Raw genomic sequence first — 21649 nt, 5'->3', positions numbered from 1 at the left:
CCATTTAAATAACGTGACATAATCGACTACGGCTTTAATCTATGTTTATTATTCGAATGACAAGGATAGATACAACAGAAGCAAGGCCTCTCGGAGAAGGAGAGAAAGAGTCGATATTTGAACGCTTACACAAACTTCCATAAATATCCAGTGTTTCAAAACGACAGATTTTTGAGTAACCTACCCTTCGTATAAAGAACGTTCGTTATGAACGTAATAAGAAAAGTAACAAAATATGTAATAAAATATCACTGTGTTAGTCTTCATCGACAAGACATGTCTGATTAACTTTTTGCCACAAATTTGAAACTTTCAGAAGTCGCAGACCAGATGGCCTCTCCTCTCCTCCCCGTCCCGTGACAGAACGCGACAAGCGCGAAATGACGATGTAAGTTTACAAGAAAGAGACAAAGAGACTCACCTCTTTTTGGCAAAGCGCATAATCGTTTAGTGTTGCATCGTTCGTTGAAGACCACCTAATCCCAGAACACTAGTCACCAACGCGTAAATTACCACGTTAAATTCCTTCGGGTCGCCGAACTCGGCAACATGGCCGAACTCACCCTCCCGATTGGAACAACAATGATTCGCAACCTCCAAGGGAGAGAACGTATCGAAGACTGTGTGTCAGAGCACGTAATACTTTTCGTCGATTATCTATCGACACGAAGGACACGACCCGTCGTATGTCACGTTCGATCTATCGCTTTTGTTTACACACAAGCCTTGACAGTGGAGACTTGGATTTCACGTTGGCAGTTTATAGGTCATTCGACATTCGCACTACAGGGTAATTTTTTCTGCTAGAATCAAAGATGCGAACGAGCCAACTCCTGACATCTGTTGGAAGTGCGATGAAACTACACAGTTCGTATGGCGAAAATTAATTTCGCGAGAATACTGCAACAGTGTCTCCAGAGACATCGAAAAAACCTTGGCAAATTGGGAACAATTTTTCCGGAAGTATTTGTGTATCTCTCAGGCCGTAATAATCCTGTACTGTGATTGTAGAAAAGCGACTGGTGTGGGCATCTTACAACGAACAGTTGAACTAATCTTAAGCCTACGTAATCTAAGTTAAGTTAGATGGCGCTACAGGTTCTATATACCGACGGTGTAGTTTGGGTATTATTTGCGTTGCAACAAACTATTTATAAAATAATTCTTTTTTTTAAATATTACGTTTCAAATATTGCCCTTTACAATTGTCTCTGCTTCTCTCCAGTGTCTCTCTTTCTTCCTTTAACCAATAAAACGGGACAGCGCTGTCTCTAAGAAATATCTGAGATAGTACCGGGCTTAGAAACTGCAGGGCCCCACTTAGAACATTTTTGTAGGAGTTGTTATTTTCACAGCACAAACCTAGGTTAATCGAATGATCGAGTAATTCACTACCTACTTAGTAAACTTTCGTACGATGGCAATTTCACTTGTAAGATTGGAATAAATCAGCCTAACGGGGTACAGAAGCAGGGTGCCATTGGGAGCCTTTGATTTCATTTGCGTAGAGCCGTCCCTAACTAATGTGAAACTACGGGGACAGGAACATCAACCGTTCCGATAAGAGGAGATAAGACTTTTGCCTCTGTAAAATTACGCTGTACTACTGTAGAAACTTCATTTTCTTCGTAGTGGACCACCTGTTCACGTGGTATCACTGCAGGAGGGTGATTGACGAGGTAGCGAAGGTGTCAAATTCTGACAAGTTTATAAAACTGAATCGCGACGATCGTTAGCGGCGGGATCGCGTTTTAATCGGGGTGACATTGAGAAAACGTTCACGTCGAGTGCGAAATATACGTTCATCGATGTTGAAATGAAGCAAAAGCGCGTTATGTATGGCGACTCGCGAAAACTGTGTGATAGGCCCACCCAGTACGCCCCTCATGGGCCCTGCATTACGTCGGATTAATGATCAATGGCTTTATTTGAGACGCGATACATAAATAAAGTGCTACTGGATGATACGGAAAAGCTGACGAGCATCATTGAAAATGCAAGAACAATTGACGGACACACGGTACGGCGCACGCTTATTGGATATATTCTTTGACAATTTGCTCGATAATAGAAGTGTCATTTATACCATGGTATCGTTCCAATCTCGTGTCATTGGATAATGCAACCGGACATTGTTGTTTGTTTGATAGCCATTTTCGATCTTGCATCTGTCTTCACGACAGCACACCTTTATTTATCCGTAAACAAAGATTCGGCTTCTTCTAACGTTTTACGTCAAAACGAACAGATCGTTGCGCCCGTAGATAAATATAATCTCAAATGTGTCTCGAAGAGTAATTTACGCGTATCAAGTCTTCAGCGATTATTTACGAAATTTTTATACGTACAAATTTAAAATAAAATTTTTGTATTTTCGATAGTATTTATATCCCTTGGTTAACAAATGTTTTTAAGAGTGTTTTGCCGCATCAGATAAACGATACATTATAGTAATTGTCGATCTAGGAATACGTGATCAGAACGCAAAGAGGTCCACTTCCAGAAAAATCTTGGAGAGTCAGTAAACGTTACAATGACTTCGTACAACTTAATGCAGCTTTATCAATATCAGCCATTGATTTGGCTCTTCCTCCAAAGAAAATTATTGGTAATATGGAGCCAGACTTCATAGCTCAACGTCAAGTAGCACTGCAGGTAAATTGTGGCTCGAAATGAACAAATTTGAACTCTACAGTTCTATCTTGTTACAAAGATATTCTTATTGTTTTCAGAATTTTTTAAATACAATACTAATGAATCCCATACTGGCTTCGTCGCTTCCTATGAAAAAATTCTTAGATCCAGATAATTACACAGCACCACTACATGGTATGTTTGTAATAAAGCACTATAATAAATGTAGTAATGTATTTGAAAATTATTTTTATGTATGTATTTTTCAGAAATAGCTCTGCAACAGGTGTCACTAGCTTTACGTAGCGATGCGAATTATGAAGTTTGTAAGGCCATTCCTGATATGGGATGGCGGTTAAGAAAACATTATTATACAGTTAAAAATCGTCAAAATCCCAAGCAAGAATTACTACTTGCATGGGTAGAATTTGGTCCGGACAAACATCTACAGGACAAAGATATGCAGGGTGTTTTCAAAAGTTTAGGAACGTTAAAACACAATCATATAGAACCAATTGTTTTCCAACATGTGACGGAAAATGGAGCGTTAACGATAAGAAATTTTCATCCGACCGGCACGCTGAGGGATACTTTGTGTGTGACAAAACCTAAACAACCATTTATAAAGAAGTATGGAAACCCGAAACAAACCAAATCTTTATCAGTGCTTGAAATTGCAATGTATGGATACCAGGTTAGAAGATTGTTACTTTGTATTAAAAGATTAGATGTACCAAGTTAATGCTGTACATTAAAATAAGTGTCATTGCAGATTTTGGAAGCTTTAGGATTTCTTCACGAAAAAGGTCTGCCCTATGGACATTTACATACTGGCAACATTCTTTTAACTCAGAGATGTGCAAAATTGTTAGATATAGAAAATGGCCTGTTAGGCTTGCCTGCATTCTATCGGCCTTACGTTGTTCAAAGACGTAAACTTCACGCTACGGTAAGATCTAAATCATGCATAATACGTAACATTTACTAAGCCGTCTAGTAACCAAATGATTATTTAAAAACAGACGCAAGTAGACGTTTACTCGTTTGGACACGTGTTATATGAAATGGCATTTGGAAGGCCGCTTCTCGAGGCTACCTGTTCCGATTTTCCGTATTGTGATGCAACCCTAAAAAGTTTATTCGAGGTGATTTTGTCGCCTGAAGCTTTGAAACAAGATCTACCAACGATATTCCATTTATCGGAGCATCCATTTTTCGAATCGGCAAGACGTGCAACTCTGGCTATTGGATCAGTGGAGAAACCACACTTCAAATTAAGTAGTCATTTAAAGGAAGCTTTACTCGAAGCGGTGAACAAAGCAGAACAAAGACTGAAAGACGAACAAAAGGTAGTTAGGCATCAGAAGAGACTCGTTAAAGTTCAGGAGATGATGAGCTCGGAAGAAGAGATGAAAAAACGAAAACAGAAATTAGTAAGTATCTTAAACGTAATATCAAAGTACAAAGAAGCAATGCTACTAATTGATCATTCTCTTCTTGTAGAAGAAAGAACAAAAACTAGCACAAGAGCAACGTTCTGCAAATCAATTAGGTACAAATGGAATAAAGCAAGCGAATGGCAAGAGTCCAGAACGTTCAGATAGTCCTACAAGCACTTCCACGGCTACCAGCGTTGGAACCTTGACTCCACCGTCTTTCCGTAAGTATTCAAATCTGTCTCGAGTCATCTTCGTTAACGACTAACAATAACCTTCCCGATTTTTACATTAGCTGGGCACAAAAGTTGATGGCGCATACTACGCTTATTTCTCTCACGTAGGTCATACGATCATTCAGCATTAATTATACGCATACATCTTCTCATTTGACCATTGCTTGGATACATCTTTAGCGAAATGGATCTTTTCACTAAGATTCTGTTTGTCTCTGAAGTTGCATGCTCATTCATATATTTGAAGTTTCATTTAATCCTGTTATCAATACGTATCGATCGAGGATTTCAAACAATGGCATGACTAATAACCAATCTTCTCGTATCTCGTAATGTGTCTTGTGAATTTGCGTCTTGCAAGAAACATATTATAATATATAAATATTTCTTCTGGACTCGGCAAATCATGTGATTTATCACCCATTATCAGCAGAGGTATCGTGTAATAATTCTCGTCAGACGTTAAATATAGTTTGAGTTATAGAGGGTTAAACGTCAATCGTATCGTATGATAGTGTGTGTCCAAGCGATGTCGTGCAACTACCGTTGAAAGTTACAAGTCTGTTTAACTCAAGGTTCCGTAGATGTGCCGCGAGGTGATGGAGCCCCTGTTAAAAGTACTATCCCACCACCTCCGATGCCACCACCCAATGGTGCAGCTGACAACGCCCCGAAGGTGACCAACGAACGTGCCGCTTTACTCGGAAGTATTTGTAACTTCAACAAAACTAGTCTACGGAAAATTGCTAACGGACACCCTTGAACAAATAGAATAGTTTAATTGAAAGGAAAACTGTTAAACGATTTTACTCTATAGAATATTAGAAAGTGTAACGCGGTCCATACCACGAGGATGCAACATTTTTTTTTTTAATCAAATGGATATAACGGTGTTTATAGTTTGATTTCTATTGCGATACTTGAGAGAACTGTGCGTAGATTTAAATTCCGTAGGATTTTAACGCGTACACGTTGCAAAGGCAAATATAGTCATTAATCGTGTATTTACAAACAATCGTATACAGAGTCATGCTATTTATATGTACATTAGCCGCACGAATCGTTGTTAGAAGTGGGGCAATATTTAAGTATTATCTGCTGTTATTTTTCATTCTTCGAACACCGTCCAGAGTCGAATTCGTGATTGTAACAAAATCAGCTGAATTGAACCGTGGACAGATTTTTAAAAAGATGATCTTTTATATATATATGTGTGTGTATGTCGTATTCATGTAATCGGAAACAATCAGACGAACCAAGTTTGTGTATTTAAAGAGACAAGGAAATAATCTTTATGTCGACTCCATTGTATCTGGGAGTCTAGAGAAATTTATCTCGTTCGCATCAATTTTATTCATGAAACGATACTGCGTCTTATTTAATCAATGGTATGCAGATAAGAGTGATGAGTCGATGATGGTACAATCTTCAATTATTATAGAAATGATTTGCTTCGATCAAAATCTCGAGATCGTAATTTTTAACAAAATTCGCTTTATCGATTTTTGCAACGGAGTACTAGAGAGTCTGAAACGATAAGTGATAAGTTAAGAAGTGATAGCATCTATGTATGTATTATGTACATTTTTTTCTCGTTAATGTTATATACCGTTCTGTCTATTCAAAGTTTATGATATGTGTGACGTATTAATGTATAGTCCTATTATAACAATCTCTGTCAGCCCTCTTTCGTCTCGTAAATGTGAGTATCGTATGTTGCTTTCCTTGTATCAGTCGTAGAATTGGGAACCGTTCGTTTCTATACGGAGAGAAAATGTGCCAAGAGAACATGTACGCGATCCTTTTCGTTCACAAATATTAAAGACATGGTATGGTAAACGAGGCGGTAATCTATTTCTATATGTCACAAAACAGTGTACGTAAGATTTTGTCGGTGGACGTCGTAACGACAACATGTAATATAGTCACGATTTTCATATGTAACAATTGATTTTAAATATGTCCGTGTAAATGCTATTCCTCATAGATTAATCTGTATCTTTGTTTTAACGACAACTGTGAATTATCAAAATAAAAACAATTCTATATTTATCGAAGAAAGAAAGATGTGACTCGTATAATTCCGAACTTTTTACGATACACGTCAATGAATTATATTATCCTTCCGTTAATAGGGAATATTATTTTATCCGTTATGTAAACAGCTGTAATGATATATATATATATATACATATACATACTATGCGTTATTTAAAACGATTCGCTAACATGAGAAATAATTTATTCAAACGAAATAGTCATGTAAAAAAGATATCACATTACATTTTCAATAATAATCTTATTCAATATAAATTTGAAACAGAAGAAGATAGTTTTCACGTACGAGATATTTTACTACTCGCTACAAGAATTTAATAAATAACAAAATGTGCATATCTCTGCGTTATTTTTATCATTCGAAGTATGTTTACAACTATATTGTAAATTCTCGGTATATCAAAAATATATGTCAGTGTATGCGAACATAGCTGTCTTAATGTGTGATCTTAGATCATAAACGTTAGTATTGTATTTTCCTTGAGAATTTAACAGATACGTTGGGTGTTAATTGAATCTTGTTTTACTTTCTCCTTCATTCAACGTCACATTTCTTTTCAGTATAATTGTATTCCATTTGTGCGTAGCGATACAAAAGTTACGCGACCTCTTTTTCAATATATATGCAGAGTAAATTCATCCAACGAACAAAATTATATTACGCTAGTATGCGGTCACAAATTGTGAAGCTCTACACCATTTGAATCCTAAATTCGGTGTAAGGAGGCAAGGCCTCTTATAGTTCGGAAGAGGCCAAACCACATAATCTATAAAGGTTACCGATATATTAAAAAAGCTATATTTTGCGTAATAAGTAATTTTTTTGGTACAACGAGGAATAGTTCTGACTTTTATCATGAATCTACTAGTCGAGTTCATCGGGACGCTTATCTGACAATTCCTGTTTTAAACGAGACGCACAAATAATCCTGTGTTAGGTTGTGGAGACAAACACTAGATGATGAATGGAAATTGCGTATAATAACTTGAAACTATATCTACTAAATAAGAATTATGTCTATCTCCTTACTATAAACGATTAATAGCGTCCCGTCTAAGATAGGACATGCCAGCTAAGCCTTACCAATGAGTCCAACTAGCAGTTCCAGGATGTAGCATAATATTACTAGTCATACAAAAACTGATTACAATACCATATAAATTCCTTAACTATCCTTTTTGTGTAAATTAAGGCACTTGTAAGGTTGTGGCCCAGACTAAATGGTCCAGCTGGCACAGTTGGGATACTATATTCAGGACCTTCTATAATTTGTGATTGTCTTAACGGTTCTTCTATGAAGAATCTCCTGTGAGTTTGTATATAACACGTTTCCGATAGTTCGTTCTATGTACAACGTGTGTATGTATGTACATTGTTGCGTACGAGCTCACTGCAGCCCATGAAAACATATATGGCATTATTAGTTAAGTCGGGATGACTCGTATTTAAATTAAAATCCGAAACCAAGCGTGACGAACGTAGCCATTTTCCTTTTAGAGAGTCTAAATCACTCATGTCCAGCGTGTGTATTGTGTTGCACAATTGCACATATATCGCTAAACGTGTTGTCCTTAGGTAATCACCTCTGATTAAAAAACCTAGCACGAAATTCCACCTAGTGTCATATTAAAAATTGCATTTTTATTTTGTTGACTAATTAAAGCTGATTGGGGATGATAATGCGGCGGCCCCCCTATCGACCATCATAACTTTTCGTGAAGTTCCTCGGTGACAGATTTTAATCTGAAAAAAGCACGAGCATCTTTAACCACTTTTAGTCCACGTTAATCTAAACAATAGGATCAGCGACAGGAGATACGCGAATAAATCGTAAAACAGAATTACGATTGAACGTTTCGAACCTGACGAAGGCTCTCTTGAAGAATTTCAATTTATTGAGAAAAGTACAAGAGAAGGATGAGAATATAATCAAAGAGATAGTGTCTAAACATACATAAGAGACTGACGCACGCAGGTGGTACACAACACATAAACTATACATTACTACTTACTTCTTATTTAGTATACTATACATAATCTCAGTCATTAATACTATATATTTACTATATAATACTATATATACATATAATACTATATATTTCACCTACAATACTTTTATACGATATTGCCACTTCACACGAATGAGGAAAAGAACGGAAAAGAAGAAAAGAAGAAGCTAACAAGAAGCTTAGCAACGAGAGATACATATAATGAACATCTTGGAATGGAACTCGTTCCTAAATCGAGAGTTGTTTGTATTTAATCAACGAAGATACTGAGGAGGGTCGAAACTCCAGGGTCGAAACGAGAATCGTAATTCTTTTCTAGGATTTATGCGGACCTACTGCGAATTATCTTCTCATTGTGATTAATCTAAATTACAAGTTATAATTTTCACAGATTAATCAATCTTATTATTTCAAGTTTCGAGATAAAATGAGAAAGTGTACCTTAGGAGCTCTTCCTGGATACGATCCGTGATCGCTTTCCTCGCTTCCATCTCCGTTGCTTTCGATGTACGTAATTCTTGCACTAATTCGCTAAAGTCTATGGGTTCACCGTAATTCATGGTGACCTTTTTCCGTAGTCTCAGTATGTAGGGTGGTTCGTTGGGGAGAACTTGGTCCATGCCAAGATGATAAATTGGAATCACTAAAGGTGGAACGGGTGACTCCAATATTAACCTTCCCACGCCCCATTTTAACCTGTAAAAATACAAGGCGTCGTAATTAAAAAAAAAAAAAAAAAAATTTTATGATACCGATAAATCCCGGGCAATCGAATGGAAATTCAAATAGGAGAAAGTTAGTTCTATAATAGTCTTTAGTTTTATAGTCTTTAGTTCGCAGCTAGTGGTATAATAATTTTCATGCAAAACAATATAGCGAATTGATTACAAGACGTGTCGTGTTTGACGAGATCATAGAGAGCGACGGAGAGCAACGGTTACAGCTAGAGCAAGCTAGAACGCGTGGTATACGATCCTGACGGAACAGAAAGGCGAACCTCATGTTCTCTTTGAGCATGTTCACCTTCCCCTCGGGAAAAACATGAACCCAATCCCCAGAGGCCAGCTTCTCGATGCAAAAATCCATCGCTTCCTGATAGACTCCGCCACCCCTGATTACGGGAATGCACTTGCCCAGCATAAAGAAGTAGGAATGCCAGATATTCGTGAAACAAATGTCGTGAGCAGCGAGCGACCATCTCATCTTACGTCGATTCAGGAGATGCCTCAGGTCCAGTGTCGCTAAATGAGTTCAGAGATTTTCTGTCTTAAATTCTTTCATTCGTTCGCGTATCGACGTCATTCTGAGAAAGAAAAGATTATATATGTCTCAGGAAGGGGGAACGTGAGAGTGCCTAAAGAAAAGGCTCGTCACCGTAGTATTCAACGATGCATAGAGACCTTGAACGTGCACCGTATTTTTTCACTTTGAATTGCCGCGAATACGATTACAAAGTACGATAAAAAGCTGCTTAACGTTCGACCAAAGTGCAAGTTTAATTAGAAAGTTTTACGCTCTTTACTTTTTTTTAAGTTTGGCGTTACAAAATTGCACACGATAAAAACACGAGTGACTCGCTGAATACGTTTGAAGAGTTAGTCAAGGGTGTTAGAAGATTAAGGATGAAAATAGATTGGCTGATCAAACTTGGGCTTGGGCGACTTTGAATCACGCCAGAAGCGAGTTCAACTCTTACGCCAGCTTGTTTCCCGGTTTGATAGACAGCGAGCACATGCTCGCGACTTTGCACGAGGAGACGATCGATACAGTATAGCCAGGTAAACAATACAGTGATAGTCTCAAGCAAATAACCTTGAACAGTCACTTTAGAGAAAAGTTTCTTCGATGCTTTGTTCGAAGCAGAGTAGGACAAATCTTCGATTAGATAAAGAATAATGCCTTATCGTTTATTCGTGGCTCGTGAATAGAAAGTTCATTGTTTGTTACTCATTATTGAAATAAACTTTTCCCTCGAACAACAAAGGCGGACAAATAAATATTTATCGATCATGTAAATGAGAAAATACTTCCTTGCACATACGCATGCATGTCTTCTGTGGCGTGTATCGTGTATATTATACGTATTTGACAAATACTACCATACGCAGGGCTATAGTAACATTCTACACAGAACTACGGATACCAATACACAGAACAATTCTACAGACGCGTGTACGTGAAGTATCGTGTTTCCATTCGCACAGACAATAAATATTTATCCATAAACTTCATTCGTCGCAACGAATAACGATTCTCAAGCACCTCGACTAAAAGATATTTCATCTACACAAAGACTTATTCTAAACTATTCGAATAACGTCCAACTCTGGTTCGAAGGGAGGTTCTGCTTCCATTTTGGTCGGAGATAGCAAGTACACCTCGCGTATTATTCCCAAGGAGCAAGACGCATAGGAATCGAACTTCTCGGACGCGTGTCGCTTCTCGGAATCTGAAAAAACACTGTGACATTCAACGATCCTTTTGCACAATCAGATATTTATGGCAACAAGAAACACCCGATGGAATCGATGGAACAGCGTCGAGCGTTAAGCACAGAACGGTCGATGAGATAATGGCGGTTTGTCGAACCGCTCGGAATTATCGTCGAGACGACTTACCCCATATGCCCGGATCGTCGAAACAACTGTGATGATTCGACACGGTGATGAGGGGGACATTTTTCGGCCGGTTGTCTAACGCCTGTGTTATGATGTGCTTGTTGTGTACCGTCGTTCTGTTCAGCCATTCTTAAACAGCAGGAACGGAAAGAAATGCTTCGGTAAATTAATTCGCACCACCAGGAATGGTCTAGCCGAGTTCGACGTCAGGAATGCGTTTACGTTCACGCGATAAAAAAAAAAAAAAAAAAGGAGAGAGAACAAAGAAATACACGTTTCGCCACGATCGCGCATAAAATATTCTGAAATATTCTTTTCAACTTCCATCGCGAATTGCTCGGCGAATCGTGGCTCAATTCAGGAAATGCGCTAACGAACTTCGAGTCGAATCCGTCGTCTACGCTCGGCGTATTTGATTACATGCAACACTATGGTTTTACTTTTATCGTTATGAAAGTCGATCGTGCGATGGTGATACACAGGGTGATCCTTAGGCGATGATCCACGGTGTTACCCCAAAGTTGAAGAATACGTGGAAGAACTGTTTAACGTGGAAGGGTTCGTCATTTCTTCAAGGTCATTTCTCTTCGTTCTACTCGCGCTCTTTATTCTAGAATGCGGTAACTGCTTTTAGCGATTGGTTCAACGACCTACAGTGGGTGTAGAAAGTATTCGTACACCGATCAATTTCCAAAAAAAAAACCGTGTAAAATTTGTAATTTATTAACTTATTTTTTATACACAATAACATTCTACATGTTCTAGGAAATCTCTAGAATAGATAGATTACAACAAAAAATAGCTATTTATGTAAGTTGCGAAATTAACAAGAAAAAAACAATTAATCGATAGAAACGTTGAAGCAATAAGTGTACGGACAACTGTTTCAAAGTACTTCCCTGGAAATTTGATGTTTTCTAATTCGCACGGAGCGATAAACTAATGTGTGTACGTTACAAACTCTACTGTAAATGGTTCGTCATAAATAGAGACCGCGGATCTTGATGCATTTATAGGAAATTTGTACGTGGAAGAAATTACAAAATGCAAACAATACGCAAGAGTCTAAAAAAAGATTGAAAGTAACGTTCGTGTTATAATATTTGCAGAATAAAATAAATTCCTATTTAGGTTCAATTTTTCTACGCACAATCGTACAAATACTTATTGCTTCTCTACTTTTACCCATTTCTCGCATTTTTTTGTTAACTTCACAAATTATATTAACTAGTACATGTTGCTTGGACTATATCTATCTTAGAGACTTCCGAGAATATGTAAAATATCATTGATTACAAAAAAGGAAGTTAAGAAACTACAATTTCGCACAAAAGTTTTTTTGGGGAAATCGATCGATGTACGAATACATTCTACACCCACTGCATTCTTTCATGATCATCGTAGGTTACGAGTACGTAACGAAGCAATTTCGAAAGCGCGTCTTGTTGAAGAAGTTTGGAGTTAGAACTTAATCTATGATCTTGGGTAAGACTTCGTAAGATAAGCGACGATAGCTTTTCGCAATAGAACTCTTGTGTTCAAGGTCATTCAAGATCACCCACACGTAACAAAGCAATCTTGAAAACGTGTTCGTTAACAAGTTGTAGATTAGAAGTTTGAACGTATCGCGAAAACTAACGACGGAATATTTTAGTTTGTGACCTTATAACCTTCAATCGTCTTGTACGATAAATCTATGATGATCCCAGTCTAGCCAACCGAATCCTCAGCATATGTGCTTCTTATCTTAGACGACGATTCCAGTCTAAACATTGTACAGCTCTTATTGATCAGTTGTCGGTTATCAATTACGGTATGCACGGTGAGTCACCTACTACGTTGAGCGACGAAAGAATGGAAATTATATTCTCTACGAGGTCTTGCGAGATTTTTAGATCGTCTCTATCCCAACCTAAACAAATTTCTTTCACCCAGCGAGTTTGAATGTACAAAACAAAAAAAAAAAAAAAAAAAAAGAAATTCACCTTCCCTTAACCTTCCCATTCTACGTACGAACAGATCCTCCGTGCTGTCAAATTTTACGGATCATCGTATGAGAATCACCTTGTGCGCCGTGAACGTATGTAAAAAAAAAAAAAAAAAAAGAAACGAAGCGAAGAGGATGAAGAAAGGGCCAGTCGCTGAACGAAATTCGTGTGGCGTGACATTGAATCCAGAGAAACGAACGCCTTTGGCGCTCGTTCGGTGCTATTACACGCGGAGAAATTGATGGAACGACCAAGAAGAGAGGAGTGAAAAAGGGGAGAGAGGCGGGATGTGCGCGCACGTCGTGTCTATGCGCTCAACCAATTGAGTAATGCGCTTAATTTCCGAAGTTTATTGTATCGTCACTAAGTCAACACCGAGCCGTCCTCGTAAATCAGTGGTACTCACTGAAAGGCCAGCAAGGGCCAACGACTGATTTCCTGCGCCCTTCGTTGGGCGGTAACGCATACAGTATTCTACCTGAAATTAGAAACACCACACATCGCAGAAATAAGTTAAATCGTATTGAAGCGAAACACATCGACGTCCGTTTTCATGGGTTACAAACTGTTACTAGAAAACTCGAGGGAATTAGCTATGCAGTAGGCGGAACGACTGCTAACGAGTCCACGACCAGAGAGACGCGTAATATCAAGCAATAGGATGTTAATATTATACAATTATGAATTCTGAATATCGATTAGTCGTTACGTTTGCGTGGTAACTTTCATTATCAGGATCACACGGTTAAACGTTCAATGGTAAAGTAGCGTTTTCTTATTCGCACATCTACCAAATTTTCCAACTTTGCGTCACACCTGCGCTTCATCGTTTTTAATGGCAGTTCGCGTAGTTGGAACAATAGAAATGATCGTACAGGATTTGAGATCGTCGCGAAACGAGGAGGGAAGAATTCGTATAGACTCGTATTATTCGTACTTATGTATCGATTCGCGCGTCTAGATATTTTTAACGTTAATCGGTTTTCGATTTGAGGCGTATTTAAAGTATGCGCGCGAAATTGAAAGAATTACGTGAAGGATAGTGGAGAAGATTGATCAATTAGAAGGTATAAATATCGAAGTCGATTGCATGGTAGTAATCGTGTGCCTATTTTTTCAATGAAATAGAAATGTAAAATTTAGATCTAAACGTACTTGTTTATACGAAAGATAATGAGCGCAAATACGTACTAAGGTGAATTCGGATGACAACAATTACGTGCGATATTAATTGCTACTAATCATGCCTTTTTTCCTGTAATACGTAACGAATGTTATTGGTACCAACGATGACAATTCTTAAAGACGATTAATAATTAATAGGAATTATGATAATCGATGAAACCATGTGACTAAATTTTAATTTCTTTATAAAGAGAAGAGTGTCAGAGAGTACGTTTAACGTTATTAAAAAATGTCAATGCATCGTAATGAATATTCGATACGCAAATTGAAGTTTATGGTTACGATTGAATTATACGTGAGTCAGGTTCGATGAAATTAGTCGTAAAAAATAATCTGAATGATTAATCGCAGTGATTAAATGAATTTTGTTCACAGTGCTCTATACGATTACATAAATCAGTAATGTTTTTTCCGTCCCTAAGCTACAATCTTTCGCACGTCTATTCATGAAACGATAATCTATTTTGCGATAATCGTACTCAATTGAACGCTTCATTGTCCGTTTCTGTTCGCGTACAAATGATAGATATCAACCATAAAACGTGCAGTTATGATACGTGCCAATGCCTTCCCGTAGTAAAATTATCAGATTTCCAAACCTCGTGAAACGGTTTCTGAATGTAAATCGAAGCGATGGATGGTAGAATCGCGCGTCATCATCAGGCTAGCAAACAGTACCGATTTTTACCGAAAAACCGGCTCGTGTGGTTACTTACCTATAATGATTTTTGAGAAAATCCCTACTGCAGCGAAGGTTATACTGCTCGCAATGTTCCAGAGCCTGGTCGAACTTCGAAGCTTCGGTATGATCCACTTGATGTTGTATAGCATTGCACTATCTTACGCGGGCTGGATTCAAGAGGGAAAACAGCAGCGCGGCACTTTTTCCGGACGATTGGGAAGCGACTTCCCCGCGAGAAATCGTCGACTCTTTCGTAACTCGCGACAACCATCTTCGTGCCAACTTCACGCCATATTTCTCGATAACCGTCACGTGGTCGCCCGATCGACACCGAACGTACCCGAACCTCGTCGTCGGCTATTAAACAAGGCTGGCACCAGTCGAACGATATTATCGCTTCACCTGTCTAGCTGCTGTTAAGAGAGGGCATTGTTAGACAAATTTCATTTTCGAACAATAAACAAAATAAGGGCTTATAAATAAGGAAACATATATATTAGGGGAACCAAAAAGTAATGTCATTTCTTTTACATTAAATTCAAACAAATACGTTCTTAATAAGTTTCTATTTTCGAACATTTATGTAATCACCCTCAGCCCTTTGACATCCAGCGTACAAATTTTCAATGGCAAGATGGATAAAAATCCACCTCCACTCCACCTAATATTTTATTATCTTTTGTTATCCTACATTAATTGAAGAGTGAAATGAAAAGAAGTGTCCCAGGAAACTACATAAGATCTGTGTGTAGTGTATTGTAAAGTCATTATTATGAATGATAATGAATTTCGCTATCGAATAATTTAATTTGAATTCGAACGTTTATCGGATACTTTTTGCATCGAGCAATATTCGATATTCGATTTTACGATATTTGCGTGTCATAGAGTCATTACTTTTAATACGTTGGTAAATGTCATGACATTTGTTTAGCATTCACATGAAAACGGCCAGGAAATACGTCTCATGATTAAATCGATCGCGATCTTTTCCTGCCAGCATGAGATACATGTTATTGATTTGCTCATAAAATTTAGAGATAATTATAATTATTGAACTAAATTCATTCGTAAACATAACCTATACCACAAGATTCCAATTATAAATAATGTTTTTGTAGCATCTCTTTTACGATCCGCCATTGCCACTACACTACATTACTGTCTAACTATTTGCACTATTTTTCGATAGATGGCACTAATTGTAGCGGAACTAGATAAATTGGAAACTGACACAAAAACTGACCGTCTCCATTTATTCAAATAATTATACGTTTGAAACAAGATCAATATTTTATTTGCAATTATTTTTAATCGAACTCCGTTCGATCGAGATACCTATATTACCTTACCGACAGTGGTGAACAAATTGATGGGTGCATTATCCTAAACGGTGGTAATGGGGTCTCGTTAGCGCGACTCGAAAATTGCGAGGGATACATTATAATAATCGTGGCACGCACGTAGTCAATATAATAGTAAACCGCTCGGGAGACCGGAGATAACCATTCACGGGACGAACGGATGCACAATAAGACACAGATGTCTACGAAGTTGTGCCCCCGGGGGTGACTTTGCGCTTGCAATGTCAGACGAACACCTATCAGAAGCGCTTGCGAAAGAACGCGAAGAAAGAACCTCCCATCGTGTACATACGTCGAGGTACGCCTAACGAGGTATGGCTAATTAAGAAATTCATATTCGCGGGCCGTATACAGGGTGTCCCAAAAATGTTGTAACACCTTGAAAGAGATGATTTGAGAGGTGATTTGAAACAACTTTTTCCTTAGCGAAAATATTGTCCGAGGCTTCGTTGAAGAGATATTAACGGAAAACACTGACCAATCAGAGCCCAAGTATGCTGGTGGAGCGCCCGCGGTAGCGTATCAGCGCGTCCGCTTAGCGCGTAGCCTACGCTCCAACGGAATACGCGCGCTCTGATTGGTCGGCGTTTTCGCTTAATATCTCCTTAACGAAACCTCGGACAACATTTTCGCTAAGGAAAAAGTTGTTTCAAATCACCTCCCGAACCGCCCTTTTCAAGGTGTTACAACATTTTTGGGACACCTTGTATTCGTGAATATTCGATTGCGATTCTTTTCAAGATGCATCTCACGTATGTCTGATTAGGAGCATCGGAGAGGTTAAGTTGATGCACGCGAAAGAAAGGGCGAAACACGTTGGAACCGAAAGAGGTGAAAAAGAAGAGAAAAGATACAATGATGCGAGCAAAGTCGCAAACCGCGGGAGAGGGACGGGAGGAGAATGTCCGGTGGCATGTGGGAAGTGGGGGGTTGACGCAAGGAGAGAAGCAACCAGTCGATGGTGGCCAGTGGTGGGGGAAAAGGGCCTCATCTCAACAGCCAGTCCGATTCGAGTCTCTCGACTGCGTGTTGCCGTGCCATCGTTCGTACCAGAGTACACCCTTCCCAGTTTGCAACTGTGCGGAGGATACCTTCGAGCACCGTACCGAGACGAATCGTGTACCATTCGAGAATCGACCGCGAAGTGTCTTCTTCGCGAAGCATTTCGAGAAACGACGCGGCACAGCCACCGACCACTGGCCTAGACCGAGCGGAATCTCAAATTCGATCGTATCTATCGATTCACGAACCTTACTCCGAACGAAGAGGTTCTTATCCGTCGGTATTCGCGTATGTAGCCTCGGAATCGAGATGACAGATCCCACCGCGATGTTACTGCCACTGCCGTCTATACGCGCGAAGCGTTCCGATCGTTGAACCGCGAACAGTTACCGAATACGTCCGAGAAGCGGTGCTGTGAGATACGATAGTATTCCCGCGATGTTGTACTATTTCGATCGTTGCACTTCGTACATTTTTCGTAAGCGAATCGACAGGCTCGTAGACGAGAGTTAAGAACTTGGATGCGTACCATCACCGCTACGACACTCGTGTGTGACGAGATAGAAGAAACAGGGTACAAAAAAAACAGACTAAGCGAAAAAGGAATAAGCCCTTAGGGCTTGTGCATATCGACGACTTTGGCGGAATCAAAAGGATGCGCCTATATGTGACCGCGTACTCGAACGATCGTACAGTTCGAATGGACTACACTGTTCCTTATTGGCTCTCGATGAGAAATCATGGACGGCGCTTAACTCGATTAAACAGTTCGCTCGGCGGAAAGTCGCTATTATGAAGGAGCCCTAAGATCGGCGGGGCGGAGAAGAGACCCAGAGGAAACGAGAGGGAAGAGAGCCGAGTCGAGCGTGTTCGTGTTCGGCTTGACTCGAGAGTGCAGTGTACGGTGATGCAGCGAGGATGCCACCGTCGTCGGTCCTCTCGACACGATATAGGACGGCGCGACGGTACCCCGTGATCTGTCGGGGCCCCACGGTTCTGTGCCACGGTGCAAGTGCAAGTGCAGGTGCAGCTGTGAAGTGGTGTCAGTTCGACGTCGAGAGCTCACGCGCGGGATATTACGCGGCACCGAGTGCTGCGTGAAAAGAAATTCGTGTTCGACGATGCGGGGGGTCGGGAACAGTGTCCAATGATTCGCGGAGTGACGCCTTTAACCCGTAATTACTACGCACATCAATTTCTTACACTTGTACTGCGCGTATGTCGACGATTAACGGGTCGAAATATTCTTTACGGCTAGATAACGCAAAAACTTTTGTTGGGCATGCGAAAAGTATCGTAATAATCGCAAGATCAGAATATCTCGTACTCTCGAACCAAAGAGAAAATCTAAATTCCGAGACATGTTTCACGCATAGAGTGAAATTTACGTCTAACCACCCCTGTACACGTATTTTTTTGGGTATTACAGAGAATTGGGTTTGGAGCATAAAAATTTGCAAAATTTTTGTTGGGCATGCGAAAAGTATCGTAATAATCGTAAGATCAGAATATCTCGTACTCTCGAACCAAAGAGAAAATCTAAATTCGGAGACACGTTTCACGCATAGAGTGAAATTTACGTCTAACCACCCCTGTACATGTATTTTTTGGGTATTGTAGAGAATTGGCTTCGGAGCATCCTGATTGGTACAAATGTGTATTGGACGCCTAGAACAGTCGCGTAGTAATCACGGGTTAAGGGCAAATCGGTCGAACGAATATCGTTTGGTGGAACCTGTGAAACGTCGTTGTTTGTAAGAAAAAGGAGCAACGAGATCGCCGGGCGAGTAACGCCGATTACACGCTGGAAAGAGGATTTATACGCCGCGATCTCGTTGCGTTCGTGGATCTCGAGCTGTCCTGAGGAACGTAGGCTTCAGCATCCCGGCTGCAGAGAGAAAGCAACAGGTACGTGTAGTATGCGTTCCCGTATTCTCGGTGGTTGCACGTTGTAACGCTCGGTCGCGTTGCCTGTTCGTTCGCGCACGAAACGTGCGCATGCTCTTGATCGAAGATCTTGCCGTGCACAAGGCAATATACACCGGCAGCCAGCGGTGACTCTCCGTGTGTACGTGTCTTTCATCGCGGAAGAACTCCAGTTCAGCCGAGCCCCGTAGTCGAGGCCGTCTTCTTGCATCTGTTCCTCGTGCATACGCGTTCTGCTACTTTTATGCTTCTTGCGCTTTAGATGAGATGATCGTGCGAAATATTCGCTCGCGTACACTCGTGAGACGTATACGATTTAGATTTCAGATATTTCTCTGTTCGAGAGGATTATGTCGTTACATCGAACCAAGTTACAACTTGACGCTTGTAAACACGAGTCTCACATCCGACTCTGCTTCTCTTTTATAATACTACTTCGAACGGTAGGCTTTTTATTCGATTCAACAGTTACAGTTGCAATTTTCTTTACGCTTCGCGTAAATATTAATAACCCGATGATTAAACGTAGATACGAATCTTTATTCTCAGCAATTCGCCTCGGTACTAATTAAACTCGTTATCCTCCGGGAAATGAACGTTACGAAATAACAAAGTAACTTTGATCGTCCCGCGACTTTCAACCGGCAATCGTTAACGAAGATTTACATCCTCGTTTGCTCGCCTCTTCATCGCTTTCGTATTCGGAGAGTCGATCGAATTCGGCCCGATGTTCTCTTAATGTATCGTTACCAAACGCGAGACGCTGTTTCCACGTAGATTTGTATTAAGATTACGAGATGTTGTTATGCCCGTTACACGAACGCGAAAGTCCGTAACTGGGCCCTGTTTAGGACCTCGATGGGCCACCAACTCTTTTCGGAGAATGTTAATTGGTCGTTTCACGAATTATAAACCACCGAGGGGAGAGAAGACACCGTGGCGACTTGGTATCGCGTCCATTAACATACCTGTGTTCGCCCTATCGTTGGTCGTTGTACGCTAGCGACGCTTAACTCTAACGACGCAAAAAGATACTAATTACAGCAACCTGCAGCCACTTCTTCTACACCGGTACAGGACCGTAGCCCACTTTCCTTATTTTCCGTGTTTCGTTTGGGTCGGCCGTGGGTAGCAATTATGGCAATTTAGACTAATTATTGCCATTTATTTGCTTTCTCGATTCCACCGATGGAAATTGCCAGTGTTCGTTTGCGAGTGTTCCGACGGTGCCGCGAAAACATTCCCAGGACGACGGCATGTAATATTATATACACACCGCGATCGTAATCGCACGAACGAGATAAGCGAGCTCGACGTAAATTGGATTTCGCGAGTGATAGGCATCCTGGTAGGAATACAACGAACCCTTTAGTCTGACAAGGATACAAATTGTGACGCTCTTCCGTGGGCGTTTGCATGCTGATAGCATTTCAAGTTTCTGTTTTCTAAACGCGGGAGCGCTATATAATTTAGAGTTTGTGTTCAAGTACGATATATTGGTAAAGAAAAAAAAAAAAAAACGATTCGATGGGGAAGTTTTCGGACAAGCTTGAAGTTTATTTAATAATAAACGTAACAAAAATAAATCTAGAGTTGAGGGTCACTGCGTTTTTCGATAGCGAAAGTTTCTTTTCTTCTGCCTTTCGTAGTTGGGCCTCTGACAGTATCTATGTTCAAGAGGGCAGTGTGAAAAACACCCTTTCGAAAGAGCTCTCAGACTCAGTTCGAATCTAGAAGAGAACAGACATCCTTCCGTGTTCTTTAAAATAAAGGATATTTGATATAACGTATTTAATGTGAATTCGTCCTTTCACAAATCCCATAATCCAATAACACGAACCGCGAGTCACTTTGCTATAGCTTCATTAAAAGATCGACGTGGGTAATCTCGTGGTTACGACGATCAGGGGTGCGCACGATGGCGACCTTTCCGTTCGTGGCTACGGAATTGCCGGATTTTACACTTCGAGGTTAATCGCGTGAACTACCGTCGCTCAAGAAGGAATCTGTGTTACGCGAATCCGTGTCGATCCGCGGTGGTACGTCGGTCAACAAAGCAAGAAGGTTATCGAGGGCGCTACCCGGTAATTAGAAACTCTCGAAATTCTCGGAAGCACTGGGCTGTGTTTACGGGCGCCACCGATGAGATGTCAGGCAATGTGATTTGCGTGATTTGCGTTTTTATTTAAGCGATAAGGTACATAATAAACCTTGTTACGCCACCGTGTGATTCGCTATCTTTGTCGCTTCGTCACTCTATTCGCATACTTCCATACCGTTCTTTCTTTCTCTTCTACCTACCATTCTTTCATCCCTCTCTCATCCTTCCATGCCTCTAATCTATCGCATTTACATTTTCTTATTTATCACGTGTCGTTCACTCATTTCTTCGCTCATTTCTTCGCTCGTTCCTTCACTCTTTAGTTCGCGTTTATCTGTATGTACATTTTATGTCACGGTTCTTTCACGCATTCTCACGTTCTTGCGTATTTTTCTCTCTTGTAACGGGC

General features: G+C 40.1%; 4 protein-coding genes across 10 annotated transcripts in view; 2 read left to right on the top strand and 2 right to left on the bottom strand.

Moving 5' to 3' along the window:
* LOC128894640 (transcriptional activator Myb) overlaps positions 1 to 759 on the bottom strand; it is a 42544-nt gene extending 41785 nt beyond the window's left edge. The window contains exon 1 of the mRNA XM_054156505.1: positions 422 to 759. Coding sequence (XP_054012480.1) covers positions 422 to 441 — 20 coding nt within the window. The 5' untranslated portion in view covers positions 442 to 759. The remainder of the gene's footprint in view (positions 1 to 421) is intronic.
* Positions 760 to 1535: 776 nt separating this feature from the next.
* Positions 1536 to 6373, top strand: LOC128894648 (PX domain-containing protein kinase-like protein). Of its 4 annotated transcripts, none has more exons than XM_054156527.1 (9): positions 1536 to 2020; positions 2467 to 2655; positions 2733 to 2829; positions 2904 to 3328; positions 3407 to 3583; positions 3657 to 4067; positions 4138 to 4294; positions 4366 to 4410; positions 4891 to 5033. In XM_054156527.1, the coding sequence occupies exons 1-8, from the start codon at positions 1919 to 1921 to the stop codon at positions 4380 to 4382; spliced, it is 1575 nt and encodes a 524-aa protein (XP_054012502.1). In that variant the 5' UTR covers positions 1536 to 1918; the 3' UTR covers positions 4383 to 4410; positions 4891 to 5033. The 4 variants fall into 4 exon arrangements, with proteins under 4 accessions (XP_054012502.1, XP_054012501.1, XP_054012500.1 ...); XM_054156526.1 differs by having other exon boundaries at positions 4882 to 5022; XM_054156525.1 differs by lacking the exon at positions 4366 to 4410 and having other exon boundaries at positions 1537 to 2020; positions 4891 to 6373.
* A 158-nt stretch (positions 6374 to 6531) lies between these two features.
* LOC128894673 (tafazzin) lies at positions 6532 to 15165 on the bottom strand. 4 transcript variants are annotated; one of them, XM_054156580.1, is made up of 6 exons: positions 14882 to 15161; positions 13387 to 13458; positions 10993 to 11121; positions 9372 to 9615; positions 8816 to 9070; positions 6532 to 8108 (listed from the first exon to the last, which is right to left on the bottom strand). In XM_054156580.1, exons 1-6 carry the CDS (start codon positions 14994 to 14996, stop codon positions 8069 to 8071), a joined length of 855 nt encoding a protein of 284 aa, XP_054012555.1. In that variant the 5' UTR covers positions 14997 to 15161; the 3' UTR covers positions 6532 to 8068. The 4 variants fall into 4 exon arrangements, with proteins under 4 accessions (XP_054012555.1, XP_054012557.1, XP_054012558.1 ...); XM_054156581.1 differs by lacking the exon at positions 6532 to 8108 and adding an exon at positions 8209 to 8738 and having other exon boundaries at positions 14882 to 15165; XM_054156582.1 differs by lacking the exon at positions 13387 to 13458 and having other exon boundaries at positions 14882 to 15156.
* A 2062-nt stretch (positions 15166 to 17227) lies between these two features.
* LOC128894636 (protein prickle-like) overlaps positions 17228 to 21649 on the top strand; it is a 112211-nt gene continuing 107789 nt past the window's right edge. The window contains exons 1-2 of the mRNA XM_054156497.1: positions 17228 to 18388; positions 18834 to 19121. The gene's annotated coding sequence lies outside the window, so the exon portion shown is untranslated. The remainder of the gene's footprint in view (positions 18389 to 18833; positions 19122 to 21649) is intronic.

Source organism: Hylaeus anthracinus, unplaced genomic scaffold, assembly GCF_026225885.1.
Source record: "Hylaeus anthracinus isolate JK02 unplaced genomic scaffold, UHH_iyHylAnth1.0_haploid 4, whole genome shotgun sequence".
Lineage (NCBI taxonomy): Eukaryota > Metazoa > Arthropoda > Insecta > Hymenoptera > Colletidae > Hylaeus > Hylaeus anthracinus.
This window is presented reverse-complemented; position numbering and strand designations above follow the sequence as displayed.